The sequence below is a fragment of the Marmota monax genome, unplaced genomic scaffold (assembly GCF_021218885.2).
Source record: "Marmota monax isolate L192 unplaced genomic scaffold, Marmota_monax_Labrador192_F-V1.1 WCK01_AAM20220418_F8-fsc00006, whole genome shotgun sequence".
NCBI classification, from domain to species: domain Eukaryota; kingdom Metazoa; phylum Chordata; class Mammalia; order Rodentia; family Sciuridae; genus Marmota; species Marmota monax.
The window spans coordinates 25,559,345-25,584,349 of record NW_026693712.1 but is presented as its reverse complement, the minus strand read 5'-3'; the positions used below and the strand labels follow the sequence as shown (position 1 = coordinate 25,584,349).

At 39.5% G+C, this 25,005-nt stretch overlaps 1 protein-coding gene and 1 pseudogene across 2 annotated transcripts in view; both read right to left on the bottom strand.

Moving 5' to 3' along the window:
- Window positions 1–1,710, bottom strand: part of Efna5 (ephrin A5) — a 277,162-nt gene extending 275,452 nt beyond the window's left edge. The window contains exon 1 of one of the 2 annotated variants that reach the window (XM_046460222.2): window positions 398–1,710. In XM_046460222.2, the coding sequence (XP_046316178.1) occupies window position 398 (1 nt within the window). In that variant the 5' untranslated portion in view covers window positions 399–1,710. The remainder of the gene's footprint in view (window positions 1–397) is intronic. The other variant, XM_046460221.2, reaches the window with a different exon arrangement.
- A 20,486-nt stretch (window positions 1,711–22,196) lies between these two features.
- On the bottom strand, window positions 22,197–22,820 carry LOC124103770 (large ribosomal subunit protein uL6-like; annotated as a pseudogene).
- Between the last annotated feature and the right edge of the window lie 2,185 nt (window positions 22,821–25,005).

The window sequence follows — 25,005 nt, the reverse complement described above, 5'->3', positions numbered from 1 at the left end:
GGCGGCGAATTGCGGGCGGGGGGGTGGGGAGTAAGGGATAAAGACAAACTCGCACCCCCACTGGGGTTCGGGAGAAAAAAGGAATCACAAGATGGAGAGAAGCGTGCGTGTGTGTGGTAGCAGCGGCAAAGGCGGGGGAAGGGGTGCCAAGCTGTGTCTCGGGCGGCTGCAGGCCAGTCACCCCGGCAGAGGGAGGTGCGTGCCGGGCCTGGCGGCGGCAGCGCGATTCGGAACTGGCGGCGGCGCGCGCTGCACAGTCACCGGGAGTTGCGCGCCGTGGCCGAGGGGAGACATACACCGGCCCGCCGGGCCCAGCTCAGCGTCGGCGCCACGGGCTGCGTAAGGCTTCGCAAACGCCCGGGGCCCTTGCACTGCGACCCGCTTAGCTCCAAGTTACTTTGGCGGCGGGAGGGAAACTGCAAAAGGAGGGCGCCGTGTAGATAGGGGGCTGGACGCTTGTGGCCCCTGAAGTCTGAGAGCTTTCCCCAGCCTCCTCTGTGCCTTAGCCAGGAGACCCCTGGAAATCTCGGAGGAGTAGTTGGTACTGCGGTACCGGGCGGCTTGCCGAGAAGGGTGGGGATCTGGAGCCGCAAACCCAGCCCCGCCGGCGTCCTGGAACTGGTTAACCGGCAGCTGCGCTGGCGAGGAGCGGTCTTGCCTCGAAAACCTCAAAGAAAAGTTTGGCTCTTCGAGTCTTCCCGCAGGTCCCTAGTGGAGTCGGACTGCAGCGGCAGCGGGAGTCGGCACCCCGGGCAGTGGCCGAGTCTCAGGGATTTCTCCTGTGTGCTTTTCTTGGCCGGGTGTGGGTGCACCAAAGTGAATGAAGAGTAGAGGTTATGAACCAGCCAGCCCGGCGGAGCTGGGATTCCCAAACCTGCAAGACGACGCCAACCCAACTGTTCTGCTGGAGAGCGGGAGGGGAAACAATCACTTTCAAAAGGATCCCTCCAACTCCGGGATGGGTTGATGTCAGTCTCCGATCGCCTTCCGGGAGCGAGACTGATTCCCCACACGCGGTGCCAAGAGCCCCGGGTGAGCTCTCAGAAGTGTCCCTGTGACTCCGACGGGGCTGGCCCCAAGTCCAGCAACTTGTAGAGATACATCAATCAGTTTGAAATGGGGAAAAAAGGAAAAACAAAAAAAGAGAGAGAAAGAGAGCGCGCACGAGCGAGTGGCACCTCCCTGATGACTACATCAGAAAACCTTCCCGATCCTCCCGCAGCTGCTTCTCTTTCCCTCCTTAGGCACAGCAGCAACAAGAGGTAAAAATCAGAATCCGAATCCTAAAACCCCAACCCAGGTGGGAAAATAAATAAACTTGAGTGCAGAAGCACGAGCAGCCCTGGAGAGATTGAAACGACTGGCGAGAAGTGGAAAGGGGTAAAAGTCAGTTTTGCAAAAGAGAGGAAAAAAAAAAGAAGAAAAATGCTTTATGGGAAAAATCTCCTCGGGCACGCCCCCTCGTTAATGACCTGCGTGTAAAGCCGACAGCAGAGGCGACCCAACAGCAGCCTCACCACTGCGCGAGACCGCGCGCGTGAACGTGGACGTGGGCGAGGGGGGCTCCGCCTGGGCGTGTTGCGCGGGGCGCGGGGTTGGCAGGAGGCGCGGGAGCGGGTGTGAGCTCCGGACCGAGCAGGGGGAGGCGCAGCCAACCAGCGTTGCTGCCGCGGCCCGGATCATGTGGGCAGCCTTTTTTTCTTTCTTTCTTTCTTTTTTTTTTTTTTTCCTTCCAGTTTACTTGCGAAGGTGGGGGGTAGCCGGAGCAGCCAGTCAGGGAACAGCCTGCTGTTTGCTTACAGATCGGGATTTTTTCCTCTCTCTTTACTCCAACCGGATTGGTTTGCTCCACGAGAAAGAGGCGGTTTCCTAATCTCCCTCCCCACGCCTCTCACCCCACCCCCCACCCCACCTTCCTGAAACCTGACTAATTGAATTACTAGGAGTGCCGAAGGCGCGCTCTCCTCCGCTGGAGACCGGCAGCCACGTGTAACCCTTTGGATGCTGAATTCCGTCGGGGCTGAGGAATGATTTGACATCTTTTTACTTGGCTGTAGGGTCTTTCGATTTTAAAGCAACTGGTTCCCACTCTGTAGACAGCGAGCCGACAACTGTCACTGGGGCCCCTCAGGTGACTTGAAATCTCAGCAGACGGGCTGAAACCAACCTACTCGAATGAATGTTTTAGTAAATCTCTGCCCTGTTCACAACGCGTACATTGCCCGGCGCTGGGTTATCTGGAAATCCGAGCCTTTCTCCTAATGTCTTTCAAGCCTTCTCTCCCTATTGGAGATTTAAAGATTCCTGAGCAGGAGCAAGACTTCTCTTTAAAGTGATGATCTGGAAGCTCTTTTTTAAAAAATCGGGAAAATCTCAGTTTAAAGTGATTACAATTCAGTGCGAACCTCCAACAGGGAGGAAATGAATGCGGCAAGTGAGCGCATCAGAAATGCTTTACACCTTTTTCATTTCAATCCTGAGGCTGATTCGCTGCTCACTCCCCGTAAATAAATGACTTGAAGTAACCCGTTGCGAAAAGAGAGAGAGGGTGGAGTTGGAATGGGAAGTAGTTCCTTTTTTTTCTTCTTCTTCTTTCTTTCTTTTTTTTTTTTTTAATTGGACTTCTAGGACAGGTTGAAGCGCCTCGGTCCTCTGTCGACACCAGAGCGCAATCGCTTGGCAGCTAGGCTTTCTCGGCGCCGTGAGACGTTCCCCCCGCAGCCGTCCGGCGCCCTGGAACCTTGCCCGACGCCCGTCGCTACAGGGCCACAGGCCCGCAGGCCCGCGGAGACCTGCCCGCACCGGGTTCCGCGGGCTCGGGAAATGTTAATATTTTTCTATTGCTCTCTAGTGAGTTTGCTGCCTCGGCGGGAAGGAATGATCCCAAGAAAGAAAGCAGTTTAGTTTTGCTCCTAACCTGCCAGTTGTCCCTTTTACTTATTAGCCTAATAAAATCAAATATATTCTCCCTCCTGTGCCTTCCAGTTCTAGGGCTCGAGATTTCCAGGCGCTTTGGAGCTGTTTAGAAGCGTCCAGACGCCCTCCAGTGGTGGGCCTGTAGTCCGCACCCAGCATTAATGGTGCCGACCTATTGAGTTTGATGGAAAATCTAGGGTCTTGATCAATATAGGCTTGAGGGGAAACAATTCCCAAAGGCATATGGTTCCTTGGATATTATCGGCCTTTGCCTAAAAATTAAGTTTTTCAACTACGGAAAATTTTCATATCTGTTATCTAGAAATCATCCTAGAAATGTTAAGTGTTCTGTGACTAGATATAAATCGCAACCTGTATAATTAGGAACTCCACAACAAACCACTCTAACCAAGCAACCACCTTCATTATTTAAAGAAAATTTAAGTTCAGAATATTCACATGAATGCCTCTCTATCAGCTGCATATTTCACAATATTCCTGCTGTGAGAAAGAAGTGGGAAAACCTAAGGAAGAGACCACAGGATAATCTTCTGGCTTTTAAGACGATTTTTTCATTTAAAACATTATTTCATGTCCTCCCTGGTCTGTAATCTTGCTAATGCTCAAGTTTGAGGCCTTTCTTTTTTACTGTTGTGGATGCATGGATTTCTTTTCTTGCCTTCATGTTTTTGGTAGTAGCTCTAATAGGTGCTCATGAGACAGAAACAGTTTTGCAGAAGAGTACTGGACCCCTTTTTAAAAATGTATGTATCTTTAAGAAAAAGAGAATTCAGAACTCCTGTCTTGGGGAAAATGCTGATCCTCATGGAAGAGTCTTTTTAGAGAACTATGAGGTATCAAGGAGCTAGCAAACTGCTTTCCTGTGGCATCAAGACCTGAGGGTGAGGAAAAAAGAAATGATCACCGTGTATGTTTCCATTTGAAACATGCTATAACCAAATGTGAAAAAAAATCAACGTATCAGAACAATACGTATGTCTTAATATTTTAAATAGTTCTAATTTGTTTAAAGTCTGAATATGCCCATTTTAAACAGAAAAAAAAAGTCATACTTTGTGGTCTCCCTTAAAATGATTCAAGGGGTTGGAATAAGATTGAAATTCGCAGCTGTTCAGAACATAACTGAAATGCCTGTGTGAAATAATTCATAAGCCTAAATCAAATACCTTCTTCTGGGATTATATACCTAAATAATAATTGGTATTGGCAGCAATATATTATATACATACTTGAATAGATAACAATTTATTGAGAGGCATGAACTTCACCCTTTTTCCTAGATAATGTGACTTTGTCTCTTCAGGAAAACAGGATTTAAATCTATACAAATCAGCATTAAATAAAATGCATTATGATTAACCCAGTGTCACAGAAGCAAATGACTTTTAAGGTGGCCTTTACAGACTAAGTGATGTTTTGCCAAATATAGCAGGAAGTTCAATGTCTGACTGAAAAAGAAAAATTAGCAAGAAACTAAGTCATGGAGGAATAAAAGTGCAAGGAATGTTTGAATGCTTTAAGTTAAACAAGACTGAAGCAGTGTAGAGCTGAGACCTGAAAAATAGGTTGCTAACACTATAAAGGTCTTTACTGCCATTCTGAAAAAGATAGGATTTAAAGTTACAGGAAACCAAATGCATTGGTGGTTCTAAAATTTGAAACATTGAAGTAATAATCTACATTCCTCAAATTAAAATACCAACTGAAATTTATTCATCTGATTTTTCAACCTTTACCTAGATCAGTGTTCCAATCTTGGTTATGAATTAAAATCACTTAGGGGAACCTTTTGAAAAAGAACAATGCTGAGGACCACTCCCTATTTCAGTTGGTTAGGGTTGGGGACCTGGATCTGTGATTTTTTTTTTTAAGCTCCTTAGAGAATTCTAATGAGCACAGAGGATTGAGAACCACTGATCCAGGTAATTTATTTTTGTCTTAATTACTTCAATCTTTCAGGCAGAAGTAAATTCTGTTTTTATTTATCTGGAGAAGTGTCCCTGCTAACCAGTAAGGAGGGATGTTGCTACTTTAGAGAACTAATTTTCATGATCCTCTCTATTAAAATGAATGATACTTTTAAATCGTTTTCTATGTCACACAATCATTTATAAGAGCCATCTTGAATATGAGATTGCAGAACATAGCTTACTTGTAAATATAGTTTAATCATTCTTTTGAACTAGTGTTTTATTTGAATTAGCTATCACCAAATAGAAGTAGAGTTCTATTGGGTCAAGTATCTAAGCAAATAAATGAAATGAGCCAGTGAATCAAACCCCACAGTCCACAGACCAATTCCTAATATAGCAAAATGAAGTGCACCTAGATATTCAGAAGTCAGACTAGAAATTGTATCCAGAAGAGATAAGAAAGGAGGTAAACTCTAGAGCAAACATTAAAGAAATAATAATTAAACACAAAACTTTCTAAGAGATGATTAACGAGATGATATTTAAGCCAACCCTACTATTTTCCTAGAATTTTAGTATTCATTCTGAAGCCCAAAGAAGCCCAGGTTCCATCACCAAACTCTCACTCAACTGCCCTGCCCACAGATTGTTTGAAGTTACTAGTGAAGCCTTTTCTGCTATTCACCCCCTTTGGAACAAGTTTCTCAGAATGTTTAGAAATAAATTTGCTAGCCTTTCTCTCCTAAGAGACTTTAAAACACTATTTTTCTATCTGATCTAGCTGTCTCCTCTGTGTGCAACCTAACAGAAAAAAAAAAAAAAATCTGCAAAATGGAGTACTACATCTCCACTTTCAATCATGTGCTCTTCAACTTCCATCATGAATTTCCCACTTTTCCTCATTCCTTACTGTCTTGGGGCCTGCTGAGCCTTTATTTCACAGCATCCTTTCTCTTAAAGTCTATAGATAAACAGAAGCAGCTTAGCAAGTTGCTGCAGTATTCTGAAAGAGGCAATTTAAAAATGTCTTCACTTATGACTAGCAGTCTATGTGTTGTTCTTTTGCTCACTTCAAAACATACTTTAAATAAGAACAACATAGCAAACTCTTTAAACATATGATAAGCAGTCATTTTGATAAATACCTAAATCATATAATTAGGTAAATATGTAAACATGTTTTTATGTATTACAAATGTATATGCTCGTATGTAATTCTAAAAGAAGCAAACAAGGGCTTGTTGGCTTAATCAATTTCCCTGTCACTCTTCATTGTCTAGATTTCAGTATATATACCATAGAGTTACATGATTAGTTTTCAACCATAAAGCTAAAATTGATAAATGTTTTATTTCCATAGCAATTTTCATGTCCTCTTTTACTAGTTGAACTTATATGTATTTTTTACTGATTTATATTTCCCTCTTCAATTTTTTAAATAAAAATTATAAAAAATTATCTGAATTTTAACAAATCTAATAAATCAATTAGCATAAAATATACTATCCTAAAATATTATTTTGAATTCTTTACTTAAAATGATACATATTACCATGAATGTTTATAATTTAAAAAAGAAGTTTGAATTTATATTTTATAATTATACATATCTACAGCATACCTTTATAAAGTAAAAATAATATAAATAGCTGTTAATTTGTGCTTTATTTCCACATTCAAACTAATAATTACAATATATACTCCTGCCAGCTCCATCTACCATCTCTCAAAACAGCATATAAGTATCTATTTTTATATTCTTTTATTTGCTTAGCAACCGCCAAAAGTTAATATATACATTATGTATATGTATGTGTGTATGTGTGTATATATATATGTGTGAATATATATATGTGTGTGTGTGTGTGTGTATATATATATATATATATATATATATATAGAGAGAGAGAGAGAGAGAAATATATTCATATATATGAATATATACAGAGACACAGAGGGAGAAGGAGAACTTATTTCTCCATCAATTTTCAACAAAGATTTTCATCAACTTCTGTGAGAATTCTATTTAAAGATGAGCAGAGGATATAACCCCTAGTCAATAAGCAAGCATCTTTACATAAAATAGGAAATGCTGTTTCCAAGCCCTTTAGCTTTGGCTTTACTTTTTCTTCCTTCAGCTCTAAACTGGCCAAGCAAAGTAACGTGTAGAATGATAGTAAATTAAGATATTCTTTTCTCAAATTATGTGCTTTTTTTGTTTGTTTGTTTCAGACAAAAAGCTTCTTTAGGAGGATTTGGGTTCTGGTATTTCTCAAGTCTGGATTTTTTTTTCTTTATTTGTCTTAATCGTCTAAATAATTCATTTCTCTCCCTCTCCCCTTCTCCCCCATCTCTCTCTCCCTCTCTGTCTCTCTCTTCTCCCCCCATTCTGCTGCTGCACCACCTGTTCACTCCCTCTCCCTTCCCAGGAGCCCCTCTGGAGACATGGCTCAGTAAACAAGGAGATGGAGCCCATCTTGCCCTCTCCCTCTCCCTCTCCTATCTTCCTCCCTTGGCCACACTAGAGATGGTCTTTTGCAAAGCATTATTAATCTTTAGAAAAATTGTTCTTAATTCATTTTCATAATTCTAATTGGAAACTTCCAAATATCTTATGCCAACATTGTAAATTTTATTGTGATGCTGTAAAGATACCATGAAGGTATAACTTTTCTTAAACATTTCACTGGTAGTTTGGGATAATAGTTATAAAACTGGTCTCTATAGAAACCACTATAACTTTTATTCTCTTAGAACATCAGATAATAATGCAGAAGATTATTGGCCAAAACATTTTAAATGAGAAATAATTTACTGAATTGAATTTTTCTAAACTCAAGTATATGGAAGAAAGTATAATCTTAAAATGACTAATCTTTCATCAGAGATTATCACTCTCCATTTCCATTAGTCTCCTCCCACTTTTTTTTGGGGGGGGTATGTGATATAAACTAAATTAAATAGGATTTATTGGTTCAGCTAGATTCTGAATTACCCTTTTTTTCAGTGGATTAGAAGAGTGCAGTTTTTAGTTCGTTTCCTTGAAATACATCAGGATTTTTTATGTGGATTCTCTAGTATTCTGCACACTTGCAATGCTTAATAAATATTACATTACAATATTAGCATAATAATAAATCATATTAAAGTACTACATGGGCTATTAAGTGAGATTCTATTCAGTTTGAGCCAAGACATCAAAAAATTTCATTTTCTCCATACACAAGCAAAATAGCTTAAACCTCCCTTTCCATGAAATGTCCTTGATTCCATAAGAGGTCTATATGGTACAAATGAAGTAGTGAAGGGTACATCTTTCAATTATATATTTCATTTGTTGAATATATTCTGAGGCCTAAATTTGCCATCTTAATAAAAGAGCATTTAAAATTAGGAAGGCAGAAATGGAAATAGCATCAAGGTGTCCTTTTTCCATTGGCAATTCCAAAAATTCACACAAGATTGCTATGTCAGCCTCTTGATGTTTGTTTGTTTTTTTTTTTTTTTTCTTGCTGCTAAGAAGTTTTGCTTTTGTCTGTGATTGGTTATGTCACATAGCTCTGGACTGATAGTCACTGAAAACATGAGGATTTTCCTCCCAGTTACAGGAAAAAAGAAGTAGAAAATGATTCTACTTCTATGAAATGATTCAAAGGTATTATTAACACAATACCATCCTAACTGGTTGCATTAAGAGAGATTCCAGTTTTCAATAGTTATAAGGAGAAAAATAATACTATTTTCCTTTCCAAAAAGTAGTGTTTAAATATTGCACATGTTACCTATTTGTATGTGAAGCAAATAGGATAAAAACAATGCATCATCTGTGGTAGACAGCAAAATGACCAAATGGCTCCTTTACAGTATAACTTTGTAGTCAATCTCTGTCATCAACAGATGAAATCTGTTTTTTCTTCTCTTGAATCGGAACTGACCTCGTGACTTGTTTTGGCTCAAAGAATGTGGCAAAAACAATGTTGTACCAACTCTGAGTCATGCCTCAAGAAATATTCAGGCTTCAATTCTTTTCCCATGCCCAGTTGCCATGTGGACAAGCCCTACTAGACTTCTGGTTCATAGAGGCATATAAGCCATTCACCAGCAGCATCCTAGCTAATCCCAGAAGCACAGCTTCCTAGCACACACTTGCACAGGCATGGGGAAGCCCAGTTGAGGCTAGAACTGTATGATTAAGCCTCGCCATTTGTGAAGCTGATAAATGTACAGTACCTGTTCCTAGAATGCCAACCCACAGGATCCTGTGCTGAATAGATGTTTCTTGTTTTAAGCTCCTGAATTTTGGGGTGCTTTGTTGTACAGCAATAGATATCAGATACATTGTCTTCTAGAGTTCTGGAAAATAAAAATACAAATATTATTAGGTCAAATATCATTCTTTCACAATTTTACTTTTCATTACTGAGTTCCTTGGTGTTAAATCTGTAATTGGAATCACTACTTTCTGAATGTTCTTAACAGAAATGTTTGTTCCTGCTACCTTATAAATTTTATGGAGAGTCTTTTGCTTCAGCAAAACCTTACATGGAACCCTAAATGAATAGCGTTAATGTTCAGGCCTTTCTAATCCTCTTTGGATAATGTCATTTGGTTAGAATAGCAAACCTGAGAAGATGATTTATCCAGAGGTGATTCTTCTTCTAAAGTGTCCTGCAAGAAAAATGAAATGGCCGAATCAAAGGAAGCTGTGTTTAGCTTCATCTCAGATCTCTGCATCACTCACTACTATTGATTTAACATCATGGCACCTCCATATTTCAGCAGGAGGATCTGCCATGAGACAGAAACTATAGTGACCCCATAAGGGTCATCTTGCTGTCAACTTCAAATTACAACATCTCTACTCTTGGCTGACAGCCATGGCAGGCCCTGGGTAGTGCAGCTCTCTGTAGAAGGAAGAGATGTGTTTCAAGGAAATGCGATATAAAGTGAAATTTTATATATCAAGTCTCATCTTTCCATAAATTAAAGTTGTACAATGGGAGGAGGATTTTGTCAGGTCCTTTATATGGAGTATCCCTGAGACTTCTTACTAGCTTGTCTGCTTACGTGAGTTTCTAATGTGCACCATTTAACATGCAGTCTAACCACCCACAGGTTATCTTTCCAGTATTCATTGTACTTTCTTCTCTGTAGCAACTAGATGATTGACCATTCCTCCTTCTTGAAACTTTCTTATCCTTTGACATTTATTACTTCACATTTGCAGAGTTCTCTTCTTTTATCTCCAGCTAGTTTCTTTGGCTGCCTCACCGCCCAGTGCCAGGAACACAGTGAACACTTGATAAGCATTTGTGAAGCTAATAAATGTACAATACCTATTCCTTAAATATAGGTGTATTTGAGATCTCTTTTCCTTCTTTACTAGCATGATCTTCTTTAATAACCACATTCACATTCAGCTCCAATTATAGGGTTTTTGTTTTGTTTTGTTGCAGCTGTCTCTCAAGATGTAGCTCTAGGATGGACAGGTTGCCAGCATCACATATATTCCCAGTCCTCTCACTGATTTTTCTTCCAATGACTAAACTCTGATACCTCAAAGTTAGTGAGTTCAGGAAGTGTATCTATTTATCCAGCAGAACTAGCCACACCCTGTTGGGCCGTTTTTTCCAGTATGCTAAAGTGAGGATGAAGTCCTCCATCAGTTTCCACATGAGAACGTCTGGCTGACTGACTTGAGAAAGCAGAGGACTCAGTCAAGGAATATAAAAATTAATCTTCCAAATTCTCATTTCTACATCAAGTTGCCTCCTAAGAGATCTTAGCCACCTCTGTTCAATATCTTTTCCATTTTGCAGCTGGAATGATCTGTTCCAAAGAGAAATCATGGTGTCACTCTCCACCATTTAAATGGCTTCTCCTACCTCTCAAAATAAGATTAGACCCCTTAGCATATGCCTTCTAACCCCTGCACAAGCTGACCTTTGCCTTCTTCTTTGATTTCATCTCATAGACTTATCCCCACCTCCAATAACTGCAGCCACTCTGCAGTCATGTCCTCAAAGAACCTGTGCATTTGCATATCTCTAGGTCTTTGATTATGGTGTCCCCTCTGCCTGAATCATTTAATCCTCTTACTATTTAACTTGTATTCATTCTTCAACTCTCAGCTCAGATATTACTTCTTTAGTCAATCTCTTCTGAGTCCCTAGAATGGATCAGGACTCCTCTAAATAACCACATGGCACTGAGTTCTTTTTCTTCATACTCCCTGCACACGGAATGAAATGGTGTGTTTTGTAGCTATTTCATCTGCTTCCCCTTATAGTCGAGGTGCTCTCCACCATCTCTCCCACGGTCCACATTTTGCACAGCATGTAGTAGGCATGCTATTAGTATATATAGTGTAGAATGAATGAATGAGTGTTCTCGTACTTTACACTGTGTTTTCTCTTGTGATTTCTATTAGGAACCAGACCTCAGGTTATATAAAGGCAGCAGAGATAAAAGGGAATAACAGTAAAGTGCTTCTCAAAGATTTGGAAAAGAAAGATTTCCCTCAAAAGGTTTAAGCAGAGAAGCCCACACAATGAAGCCAAGCAGAGAGACAGGAAACCAACTTCCAAGAAATACTTGCAAGGCTAGAATCCAGACCTAATCGAAAGCTTCCCTATTTTCAAAGAAGTGTGGCTACCTCAAAGGAAGCCAGTCATAAATGGACCAAGGAAAGTGAAATTACACCACACAAACTCAAAATTCTAATTTCTGAGTACTTCCAGAGAAGTGGTGCTTGATTAGGTTGACAGGTAAATCCAAATTATAAACAACTTCACCCCACTATCTCGAGTCCCATAACATCCTGCCTTGTATTGATGCCACCAAATAACCCATTAATAATGGCCTCACATGGAGTTTGTCATTCATTCCTTTGTTCACTCATAAATGTGTTGAAAAATCTAATATGTGTGTTAAAACTCAGAAAACAATACCCCAAAGTGAAAGCCATGGAAGCAGCCTCAGAAGCAAAGTTTCTGTCTGGCCTTCTCCTTGCCCTCCTGTCTGTCAGTCCTCATGCTCCTCTGAGGCAAGTCATAGAAACTGGAATTCCTCTTCCTCCAGGTGGTCATAGATGATAGAACCCAAAGACAGCCATAAAAACTAGAATTATCACTAGATGTCCCCACCTTTCTAACTGCCGTGCATAAAGAAAGTAGACCCTCACTTCAGAGGGGTCCTACCCCACACCTGGGCGGATGAAATGCTACAACTGAGGAACCAAGAAAATCTGAACAGACAGGCCTTGCTGAGCTTCCCCTCTGTCTATTATTATTAGATCATACCCTAGTTTTGGGGGTTATATTCTGCACAGCTGTTCCTGATTCATAAAAATGGGTGTTCTCCCTGGGTCTTTGGGTCTTAAGCTTTTCTCTCATTAATCTATCTTTTCTTACAGGGTTGTCAGCCATGACCCTTTATGATGAGCAGGAAAGGGGTCACCCCCTCGCTGTGGTCTGGATATGGGGTTCTCCTCCCCGCAAGCATTTATGTGTTAGAGGCCGGGTTCCCAGTGTGGCAATGTTTAGACATGGAGGGACCTTTAAGAGGTGGCACCTAGTTGGGAACTGGTCAGACCATTGGCTGTATTGCCTTTGGAAGTGGTTAAGGCAGTTCTCCAAGGACCCTGACTTAATTTCCACAAAAGGGGTTTTTATAAAAGAGTGGATCCTTTTATGGATCCTTCTCACTCTCTGGAGTTCTATAACTGACTTTGTGCTTCTCCCTTTTACACACTATCCTACCACAAGTCATCTGCCATGATGCGACACAGCCAAGGAGGTCTTCACCAGAGCTGTGCAAATGCCAGCACCATGCTTGTTGACCTCCAGAACCATGAGATAAAGAAACCTCTTTTCTTTTTAAAATACCCAGCCTCAGACAAATCACTGCAGTAACAGAAACAGACTAATACACCCCTTTCTACCTATTCAGTGCCATTCCTTGAGGACCAAGCTGGCCCCTGTCATCACAGAACTCATATTAAAGTCTTGCAAGTGACACAGACAAATTAAAAGAGTAACTTACTATGTAAGTGTCAGGTCCTACAGTGGACTAAAGATGTTAGCCTGTCTGCCTAAGCTCCTTATGTCAGAGAATTTCTCCTTTTTTCATTCTCTTCTGGTGATTCAATCCATTGTCATAATCAATCACCCTGCAACACCACCCTGGCCCTAGCACCACGACAGAGGAGAATATGTGACTAAGGTAGGCCACTCTTAAGTTCCCACTGACATATATAAAGTAAACTTGGATTGAAAGCACTGTCTTCTTTTGTATATTGCATTATATAGATATAGGTTTGGAGCAGCCAGTAACCATCTTGCATATTCTGGGGAATAGGGTTCCAGATTTAACAAATAAAAATATAAGACACCATCGTTCAATCAATCAACAAACACTCTTTAAGCACCTACTATGTGCCAGGTGCTATTCTAACACCCAAGGATTCATCAGTGAACCAAACAGATTAAAATGCATACCTTAGAGAGCTTATGTTATAGTAGGGGATAAATTAATATACAGGATTAATAGGTAAATATATATATATATATATATATATATATATATATATATATATATATAAAAGAAAGATACATGCAAGAGTATAAGATCACACAAGGAACTAGGATAGGCAGGCTCTAATGGGGGACAAGGTTGACATCTTAGACGGAGAGTCAGGGGAGGTCTGGCTGAGAGTATGACATTGACGTGAATAACTCAGGGAGGTAAGGAAGCAGCCATGCTAATATGTGGGACAGGACAGCAGTCCAGGCAGAAGGAACAGCAAGCACAGAGGCTCTAAGCAGGAAGAATGCCCACAGAATTTGAGAGAATAGTGAGAGGCTACAGTGGCTGAGGAGAGCCAGTAAAGGAATGAACATAAGGAGACAATGTCCTGAGATAGCAGAGACCAGATCTCTTAGCCATCACCAGCCTTTGCAAAAAATGAGATTTTAACTCAAGTCCAGAAGGAAGGAAAAACCATAGAGGGTTCACAGAGAAGGAAAGGATTTGGTTTAATAAAATCTTTCTGGCTGTTCTGAGATTCCAGGGCAGGGCAGAAGCAGAGACCAGCAGGAGATTCTGTTTTAAAGACTTAGGCTGTTCTCTAATCGTTGCTCCTATCCTTAATTACGATATATTCACACTAAGTAAGTTCCACATGTCAGGATTGCAGTATTACTGTATACTTTTATATTTTTAACTCATTAATTTTTTTTTCTTTCCTTGTTACCATTTGACTTTGAAGCCCCCAAAACACAGTGAGACTGAGGAAATGGTAATGGAGATACTTGAACATCAATAAATGGTCCTTTCCCCAGGAGTCTATAAAACAAAAGGGAGATTTTAAACATCATCCTTGTGTTCCTTGATGTTCTAAGTGAAAAAGCAACCCCTCTGCAACCAGAGGAACTTAGTTACTGGTTCCTATGCAGGTGAATTATGGCCCAAGGAATAACAAAAAAAAAAAAAATTAAATTAAATTACTAAATGACTTACATTGAAAGAAACAAGAAGGGAGGAAATATGCATGAGCTTAGGGAAAGGATTTTATAATGTACCTGAGCCGACTCAATGATAAATGAACATAATTAATCATAGACACCATTTTGGCAAATGATATTTTTAAATGATAGAGGCAATTATCTGTACAATTACATATGCACAGGAATGCATTATTTTCTGACTTTCAACAGGCAGCCTACTTTATGGAGTAGGTAAAGAAGAGACTTGCCTAATTTAGCACCCTAGTTTATCTAACAAGGTAGTTAGAAGAGGTTCAGCAAAAGAATGTAGTAATGGTGCTTCTTGGTTCTACTCCTACTATTAGTGAAACAACTCAATTCCTTATTGTTTCACTTTGAACCATGTCATGTAGGTTATATATTCTCTCTCTAAACTTCTCTTTGAAAGAATTTTGCATTAATTTTCCAAGACATGTTCAGGAAACAAGTTGAAAAAGTGTAGAGACAAAGAGTATTTGTTACTTTCTGTAAATAATATTAAAGTGAAAGAAAAAAATGTCAGTCAGCAATGATCTTTCTTCTAACTTGATCGAACTTTGTAGTGTTTCTTTATCCTGTGTTCTTATCTTGCAAAGGCAGTATGGCATGGTGAAAAGAGATCAATCTGAAATCAAACAAATGCAGTATCAAATCTGTTTCTGCAATTTACAATGATGCTCACCTACAGCAACTTACTAAACATCATTTAGTGTCAATTTCTCTGTAGAAGTGAGGCTAATCATATCAATCTGGTACAATATGCTGGGAGCAGTACACAAGGTAATGTTTGTTAAGTGTCAGCTGGACTAAGGTCAGGGGATACAACATGTGTTCAATACTGTTCATATTATTAATGCTAAGCCCTCCCCCTACCTGAAGTTCTTTAATATCTTATCCTTCTAAAACAAATCATAATGCAATCCACTATCACTTATTCATTCTGCCAATGTAAATTGCCTGCTGTGGTACATATGAGATATCAGTATATAAATAAATATGTCATTTTAGATATAGGTAAGAAAAAGATGATTGTTCAAATGAAAGACTTCAGGTGACTGGTTGGCAATTTTATATCTCTTAACTCACATGGCCCAAAACTGTGTTGTCCAATACCATAGCTATTGGGTACATGGAATTATCGAGCCTCTGAAATATGACTATGTTAAGTTGAAGTGTGTTGAAAATGTAAAACACATGCCAGATTTTGAATTTAAAAAAAAAAAAAGACTGCAAAGTCTCCCATAAGGGCTTTTGCTCATATTAATTACAAATTGAAATGATCACATTTTGTATATATTGAGTTAAAACATATTATTAAAATGAATTTCATCTCTTCCTTTTTATTTCTTTAATGTGTCTACTAAGATAATTAAGATTTTGTTTCTCACATTTTGGGGTACCATTGTTTCTGTTGGGGAGCTGTGGTCTAAATGTTTATAAGAAAGGAACAGAGGGAGGAAAAGAAGAAAGGAAGGAAGGAAAAAGGGAAGGAGGAAGGAAAGGAGGAAGGGGGAAAAAAGAAAAAGAATCTTCAAGAATTATAAGATATAAACCATAAAAGATCTTACCATAGAATACTCATTTCTATGGACACCATGAAAGGCAGAAAATCAGAGGCTGAGCTTCTGAGGTTGCTGCATGGTGGCAGGTTCAAGGCAAATGCTCAGGTAATGCCAGCTGGTATTATTTCTTCATGAAATGATGCCCTCTCATGTTTTAGGCACTGTAGGAGGTGCAAGGGTTAAAATGGTGTACAATTCAGTCTAGGGAAGAGTACTCAATCCGAAAGAGGATATGAACAAGAAAAAAAATCATGTCATTTCTATTTTTGTTATATTATATTGTTCTTATGGACCTGAAAGATCTTATGTGCTAATTTTCTTTCTGAAAGTTTGTGCATATCTGCACTCTGACCCTTATTAGAATAAATAATTGTTTATGTTCAATTATAGTGAAAAATCAATATCAGCTGTACTTTTCTTTTATTGGGCCAAACTTCACTGACTCATACACTACAAAGGTGTTCAGTAATAAAAGTTAACTTAGAATTACTCATCTGGCATCTATTTCTGCATCATATGTATCTTTCTCACACAAAATCATTCCTGAGTCCTTCTACAGTATTTCATGACAACTGGTGTGTGGCCCTCTAAGAAGTTATGCCTGTACATATACATGAGGGAGAGAGCAAATATGTTTATTTTTGAGTAACCATAACATTCCTCCCTCCTCTTTCAGCTCCAGGCCACTGTGACTGAGAAGACTTGCTGCTTGGGCATTTCAGGATGACAGGTCTCCTGTCCTGATAAGAATATGAGCAGAGCAGCAGGATTTGCATCTTAAAGGAAACAGAATCCTGGTCCTGGAAACAGATCTCTGAAGAGGGTGGAGGGGGGAAGAAAAATTTTATTGGAGCTAGAGTTAGGGATCAGGGTTTGTGGGGGTGGACGGAGAGAAAGGTAATAGCAGTGACCATGGCAAGCTGTGTGAGAAGAGATTGAGACTAGAGATGAAATTGAAATACTGAGATTCCAAGAGAAAAGAGAAAAGGCGGAAGGAGCAGAGACAAGAAGATTCCAGGAAGCCTTGCTGAGGGTTATATAATCCCTTGGTGATTTTCTGAGAGGATTCAAAATGCTTCTCATGAATGTCCACTATCTACTGGCATGGGGTCATTTGACACTTTGGTTAGAGCTGTTCCTAGGAGTCCAGCTTCTTCCAGATGTGAGTGTTACTTCTCAGATAGACTCAATCTTGAAAGTGCAGATTTCCCCTGGCATCTCTGTAGTATAGCAGCAAACATGGCAGTTCCTTATAACCTAACCCTAGCAGATGCTCCACAAATACAACTTGAATTAATCCTTGGGGTCTAGAGGGAGATTTGATGTCAACATCTCTGAACACTAAATAGGTACAACAGCCAATTTAATAAATGTGTCTGTGTGGTTCTAGGTAGTGATAAAAAGCTAGCCAAAGCATCCTTAAATCTGTATGCCTGTGATGCAAAAGAGCTGTTACAGATCTGGTTTACAGGTTTTACTGGGAGGGGAAAAAAATCAGTTATCCTTGACTGGGGATACATATTCTCAGCTTAAATACAAAATTTCACTTTCCCACTTCCTCTTGCCCCAAAATTGTGGGAGGAAACTCCCTAGTTCCAGGGCTTGCTATGTCAGCACATAAAGGAGAGGAGAAAGGGAAAGGGCTCCTAGAGCCCAAGAGAAGATGCAGAGTGTTGGGTAGGCTGCATTTTGGAATCACCAGCCTGAATCACACCCCTTGTTTAGGCCCAACCCAGATAATTCAAATTGAATTCCTGGGTATGTTTTTAAAGTGCCTGGGGGATCTAGATGCTTAGAGATGCTTAATTTATATGCTTAGATTCTTAGAAGCACTCCCAGTGGTCCTAACCAATCTCAGCCTTCACTTTTTACATCATAATACAATTGATTACAGCCCAGGCCTCAAGGCCTCTAAATCAATTAGTAGCCTGGGGCTATGAGTCTTCAGGAAGCTTCCTTACTTTGACTTTAACTAGGGAAACCTGATGGCCTGGTCTTCAGTGGCCAATCTCAAGTCAATGTTATCTTGGAAAAATCACTAACAGCTTTTATTTGCACCCTTAGAAGAATCCAGTTTTTAATGGTAAATTGCATGGTCTGTTTATATATAAACAAAGGAGGAAAACCAAGCTTAGCATAGTATTTTCCTGAGAATTCTTCCAGAAATGATTTAAATAGTCTCTCATTCCTTTTCTTTTGCAAATGTCTTTCTTTTTTCCCTTTGCATCAAGTAAGACTTAATGCCTGCCAAGCAACTGATTTCCTCACCTTTCTCCATCCCCTAATTTTTTTTTTCTCCTCATCTCATTCTAGAGTCAGGCAGAGACTGTAGTTTAAAGATGTCTTCTTGTTCACCCTGCTTTGAGGCAAGGGAAGGGGCTGGGGAAAGTGTCCTGAAGCTCTGTGGGGCCAGACCACCTGGGCTTTTCTCCAGTCCTTGTTTGACTAGAAAAATAGTCAAATACAGTGTTCAGAGGAAATGTGCTGTAGCCAATGCAGGAATCAGGAACTGACAACTGGAGAATGACCAATGAGGGGACCTCATATCACTACAGACAGAGGAACAAGCGGGCCCCAGGGTCTTCTAGATATGAGACCATATCACAGGCTTCCCACAAAGGAAGGAGGAGGAAGCCAGAAACTGCCTTCGTTGTTCTCTTCTGTCCCATCTCTCCGTAGCCTGCTGTTTCTCTTTGGCCTGGGATCTCACCTTTCAATTCCAGTGGCTTGTTTCCTCCACCTGTGTCCTAACCCCCCACATCACACCACCCTTGCCTTGTTCTGATGCTGCCTCCTGGGGTCCTCCCAGGATTCCATTTCTAATTGTGGGGATTGCTCAGGAATAAAGACCAGGACGAGGAACCCACCGTCTGGGTAAAGATGACATACAGGTTGTTAGTTCAATTCTAGAGTGCCTCTGACATGGTCATCAGCGTAGTTTTCTTCATTTTCTCTACCTGGTCTGCCCTCTTCTTACCAAAGTTCAGGTTCCTCTGGGGGATGATACTGGTAGGCAGACTGGAGCCTCGGCATCTGTTTTCACTTTTAAATGTGGCTCTTTCCTTGACCCCTTGATTCAGTTGCAGATCACTCTCTCCACTCTCAGCAGGCTTCCTGCCATCCTCCCAAATTGTCCCAACCTTCCCTTCCCCTGTGACTTGCTAAATTCTTTTAATTCTTGCCAAAGATTGGGTTATATTAGCCACCAACCACAGAACTCAACTGCAACCAAGTGGGGGTTGCAAACTCACATGACCAGAAGGGCACAGATGACAGGTGCCTGGTGGTCTGGTTGGGAACCTGAGTAAGCTGGCATGCAACTGCCTGTTTTTAAGTCTCCAGTCATTGTCCTCCTGCACTAGACCATTGGCATGAGGGATGCTAGGACTGAATGCTAGATCTTTCCATTTACCAGAGAGCAATTTCAATTTTTATGAGCAATCTACTATTTTTTTTTAAATATTGGCAACTAATTTAAAAGATTTAATTTTTATCATGGTTAAACAAAACTGTCAGTGAGTATGTTTGATCTGGTTCTTTGATTGCCAGTCTACAATGGCTTCTACAGTGTATTTACAAACTAGCTTTTATGCAATGGGATTTTAAGATTGAAAAATTATATCAGACAACAACATGAAGTCAAGTGGTGTGAAATTCTAAAAAAAAAACACCCTGGAAATCTATAGATGCTGGTGTTTATGCATGAAAACAACAGTAGCAACAACAGGAATTCTTATTAAGTAACAAAGAGCCACTTAAGGAAATCTGTTAATGAAAGAATATTTTAAGCATTCTATATAAGAGGTCCACTGTGAATTATTTTTGTGCCTAAATACTTCATTTTTTCCTAAGCAAAATCCTCTAATTGTCTTCCATTTTAAACTATCTTGGTCAGCAAGGATATTAAGGAGGTAGTTAGAGGGGAAAATAATGACACTGTAAAAGTTGGCAGTGAAATCAGTTAATCTCTTATCCCTTGTGACAGTTTACATTATGAATGACAACTAAGGTTATCTATCTTGCAAATATTATAGCTTTATTTGTGAACAAGGTGATAGGAAAACACCATTTTCCACTATTACCAGGCATTATCTTGATATAAGAATCAGGAAGTAATGCTTTAAGTCCAGGTATTTCAACATGAGATGGCACAAATGACCAACTGATTAAAACTCAAGAGCAGTATTTTTCAACCTCAGAACTTTGACATTTTGGGTCAGAAAACCCTTGGAAGTGACTCCATCCTGTCCTCTATAAGCTATTTAGCAGCATCCCTGGCTTCTATTCATTAGATAGAAAGATACCATTGGTACCCTTCCCTGTCCATTTGTAACAACCAAAAGGCATCTCTAGGCATTGCCAAATATCTCCCCGGGGTCAAGTTTGCTGTGGGCTTTGAGAACCATTGCTTCAGAGAAATTGTTGTGCATGGCAGTTAGGATTTTGAATCAAAAAAAAAATGTCTTAAAAAGACTGTGCACACAAGAGGAGAGGTACTGGAGAAAATATCACCATTGATTTTCCAGGTCCTCAGGGGATTGTGGAGGTAAAACAAGATCAGTGAATGTATATCAACAAGAAAGTTGCTGTGGATGGCAGGAAGGGTAGCCCAGATACAAGCCCACTCTTCTTGAAAATAATGCCTCAACAAGGAGGAACCAGTGGGGCAGGGTGGCATATACCATGGAACACACTTGTAATCCCAGGGACTCAGGAAGCTGAGGCAGGAGGATCTCAAATTCAAGGCCAGCCTTAGCAATTTAGCAAGGCCCTAAGCAATTTAGTGCGACCCTGTCTCAAATAAAATGTTAAAAGGGCTGGGAATGTAGCTTGGTGGTTAAGCACCTCCTGGGTTCCATCCCTGGTACAAAAAGAAAAAAAAAATATGGAGAAACCAGTAGAGAGGAGGCCAATGAGTGATCTCTCTCACCTAGTAGATTCCAAACTACAGATGGGAGCTATAGCCTTCCATCACCAGTCATCAGGAGATGAAATGTCAACATATTGAGAGATGGTATGATACAAATAGACATTTAATAGGGAGTCCTTTTCTTTTTTCTTTCTTTCTTTTTCTTTTTTCCCCCCATTTTGGAAAGAAAACATTTTTTCCAGAAAAATTTGAAAGGTTATAATAGTGGTTTGAAATCAGTAACTCTCAATTTTTTCTTTGTGGTTATGGAAGAAATCATCAATTTCATTTCTCAATAGAACCTCATAAACACAATAGGCCAAATGCCAGAACAGAAATTAAATGGCTGTGTGATCCTCAAGGGTAGACATACTTTAACTATGAAGTATTTACACCAAGCCTTGAAAACAGTACCCGAAAGAGAACCAGCTAAAGTATGTGTGGTTTGCATTTGCTGTTTTGACAGTATTGTTTATCAAAATAACTACAATTTTCAAAGAAAAGACTACTTAATTTTTACTATATTGCTTTTCTGTCTGGAAGGAACTATAAAAAATAAGGTCACTAAGTTTTTGGTTTAGTTTTAGTTTATTTAACTTGTTTCAGTACAGTTAAATGCTTCAAAATGGCAACTTATAGGCCCCTTTTGATGATATATTGTTAATTTAAAATCTGTTTTGATGGTATTTTAATGGTGGATGCACTTCATGTTCAGTACAAGAGAGAATTCTCATGTACACTATGGACTTTAACTAACAATAATGTATCAATATTTTCTCAGTTATAACAAATGTATCACACTAATGCAAGATATTAATAATAGAAGAAACTGTGAAGTGGAGTGAGGATTCATGAATGGAATTCTCTGTACTTTCTATCGACTTTTTCTGTAAGCCTAAAAGTGCTCTAAAAATAAGAGTCTATTAATTTAAAAATCTGCTTTGTAAATTTCATAGTATGAAAAAAAAATTCAACAGTAGTAAAATTTATTTATTTATTTATCTATCTATCTATCTATCTATCTATTTATTTATTTATTTTAAATACCCAGGACTGAACCCAGGGCACTTAACCACTGGGCCACATCCCCAATCCTTTGTTGTTTTATTTTTGACAGGTTTCACTAGGTTGCTGATGCTGATCTTGAATTTGCAATCCTAATCCTCCTGCCTCAGCCTCTCCAGTGGCTGGATTACAGGCATGTGTCACCATGCCAGGTGGTAAAATTCTTTTTTTTTTTTTTCCCTCTTCTGTTCCTTTGAAAGGACACTAAAGTTTATTCAACCTGTTGGAAAGGATTAAATCCAAAGTCAATAGAGATCTTTTATTGCATCACTGAAATATCAATATCAAATCGACTCCAGGACGTGTTTCTGTGACTAGATAACTCTTAGATCTTATTCATCAGCCTGCTGTACTCTTCCTTTTTCAGAAACATAAATACCATCCAAAAATTTTCTGATATCCTTGTTTTTCACTGTTCTGGCTTACTGAATTAAAGTGGTTGAATTTGAAACAAGTTCAATATCATTTCCTTCAAGGATTAACTCATCTTTCTGAGCTTGAGACACTGAACAAGCAACACCTGTCCGCATCTGAACCCTGCAGATGTATTTTTCACCCAAGAAATTTCAGATTTTGACAAGAGACCTATTCTCCCGAATAACAACATTGATGGGGAAGTGAACATACACAGATCTCATCTTGTAACAGAAGCCCAGTATAACACCCTTGATCATGTTCTGTACATGACTACAGTTGGTATTAACAATGACCAATTCCTTTCTATTTCCCCACCATTTGTCAACCCGTAGCCTCTTCTTTTCTTTCCAAGGAGGCTGAGTTCTACATTGATATGACTGAAATCCCTCCAGAGGGTTCCTCTTGGGCCCTTCACAATAACTGTGCATCCCATCAGAGTACTATTGATATTTTCTGGAATGTGGACAGTCTGATTGCTGAGAGTGGTCTTCATTCTCGCAGTAGATGCAGCAAAGAGAGAACCGTAAAATTCTTTAAGTGTCTTTTAAATAGACCTTTGAAACCTGATTAGCTCATTGTTTATTCTCTTTCATTGCTGAAAGATGATCTCTCAAGATGAAATGTAAGGAGGAGGCACTTCATTCTTCATCCACACCTGGCCACAGGGCACCTATATCCAAACTTCTGGAAAATATAATTTGAACACTATAAATAGTCATCCTTGGAACTGCATTATACTTTGCATTTTTTTATTTCAGCAATTTCTCAAGCTTTTGTTTTCTCCTCATAAAATAACTTTTTTAAGTAAAATCACTCATAATTGTTTATACTGCACTGTACATGATAGGCAGAGTTTGTCTGTAATTCTCAGTATATACTAGCAGCCAAAGAAAAGTAACATGATGAATCAGAGAGATTTTTCTTGGACTTTATGCAATAGCAAACAAGTTGTTGAGCTCTGAAATGTAGTAAATTTGTTTTCTCAGTGACATTCCATTCACCCTGTCATAATAACTATAGATCCCAGTTTTAATCTCTGCCATAATAGATTTTTCAACACAGAAACTTTCTGGCTGGTTGTCACAGAGGAATCTCAGGCTAATTAGACCCTCATCAGTCAGAAAGGGCTGAGAGCAGAGCTCCATACTAAATGCTCTGAGGTGAGTGGGCAATTGAAAGAAAGGTTCAAAAAATCCTGCGTTCATAGAAGATTCAGTCTAGGAAATCAGAGCCTACCTCTGTTACAAAACTAAGAACATATCCAAAGCAACTAATCTTAAGTGCAATGGAATTGAAGACTAATCTAGAGCTAATATGTGTCAAATACAGAGTTAAGAAGCACAGAAGAGTGTGGTAAGCTCGCAAGCTCTGGAATTTGAAGTAACTGGGATTCTGTTGCAGGCTATGTACCTCCGTGCAGTTCACGTCTCTGGGCCTCCAATCCCATATAATGGAGAAAGGCAAGGTGAGGTCCTGTCCCTCAAGAGTCAGGCTCAGAGAATGTAAGTGAGGGTTTTTCTTGTTTAGAACAGCAGTAGTTACATCCTTTAAAAAGTGTATGTTTCCTTGTCAGCCGCGGTGGTGCACGCCTGTAATCCCAGAAGCTGGCAAAGCTGAGGCAGGAGGATCACACTTCAAAGCCAACCTCAGCAACGGGGAGGCTTGCTAAGCAACTCAGTGAGACGCTGTCTCTAAATAAAATACAAACTAGGGCTGGGGATGTGGCTCAGTGGTTGAGTGCCTCTGAGTTAAAAAAAAAAATAGCGTAGGGTTCCACAAAGGTGGTACACAGCTCAGTGGAAAGTAAGAAGGCTGGATTTTAAGAAGAAAGTTTGGATTTCCAAAGCAGTGAGAAGGAACAAGTCACATTTTGAGGTAGGACTAGAAGTTATTTTTTTGAAGGGAGAAAGGGAAAATACACCAACGAGGAACTTTATTTACATTTGTAAATAATAATCTGTATTTAAAAATTCCCAGTGGTATATAATAAGTGCTTGTTATGTTTCCCTTTATATTTTTCCAGAAATTTGAAATGTTTTAAGAATAAAAGAACTAAAATTAGAAACATAAAATGGGAAAATTTTATTGTTCTAATAATTTAAATATTTTCTGTATACATTTGTTGAATTTTAAGGCATGATTAATTACTATTTTGGGTGTGATGGGAATTTTTACTTCAGATTTTCAGAATGATTGTTTCATTTGTTTTTGTTCTCTATTTCCCAAATAGTTGAAAATAAATAACATTGAAAAGAAAACTTGCAATGAAACACCAATATCACAAAAGCATTTTCAGCTAACAAAAAGTTCCATTGTAGGGCTCCACTTTAATTTTTATCATTAATTACTGGATAGACAAGAAAAAAATTAAATTCAGAATCCAGGAGACACTTCCAATGGAAAATGTAGTTTATTAATAGGTTAATAAAATTTAATTTGCTAAAATTTATCTCCCAATACTTTCAAACATGGTAGTGCTGTGTAAAATGAGATATACCAGTAAATTCCAAAGTATAACTCAGGCTCTTGGGACTATACACTCCTTTGATCTCATCACAAATTGGCTCCTGGAAACCAGAAGGCCTCCTGGACTCAGTCTCCAGGGATCTTACCCCTGAAGCATCTCAAAACAAATAAAGTGGCGGAGACAGACGCTGGACCCAGACAGAATGGCAACC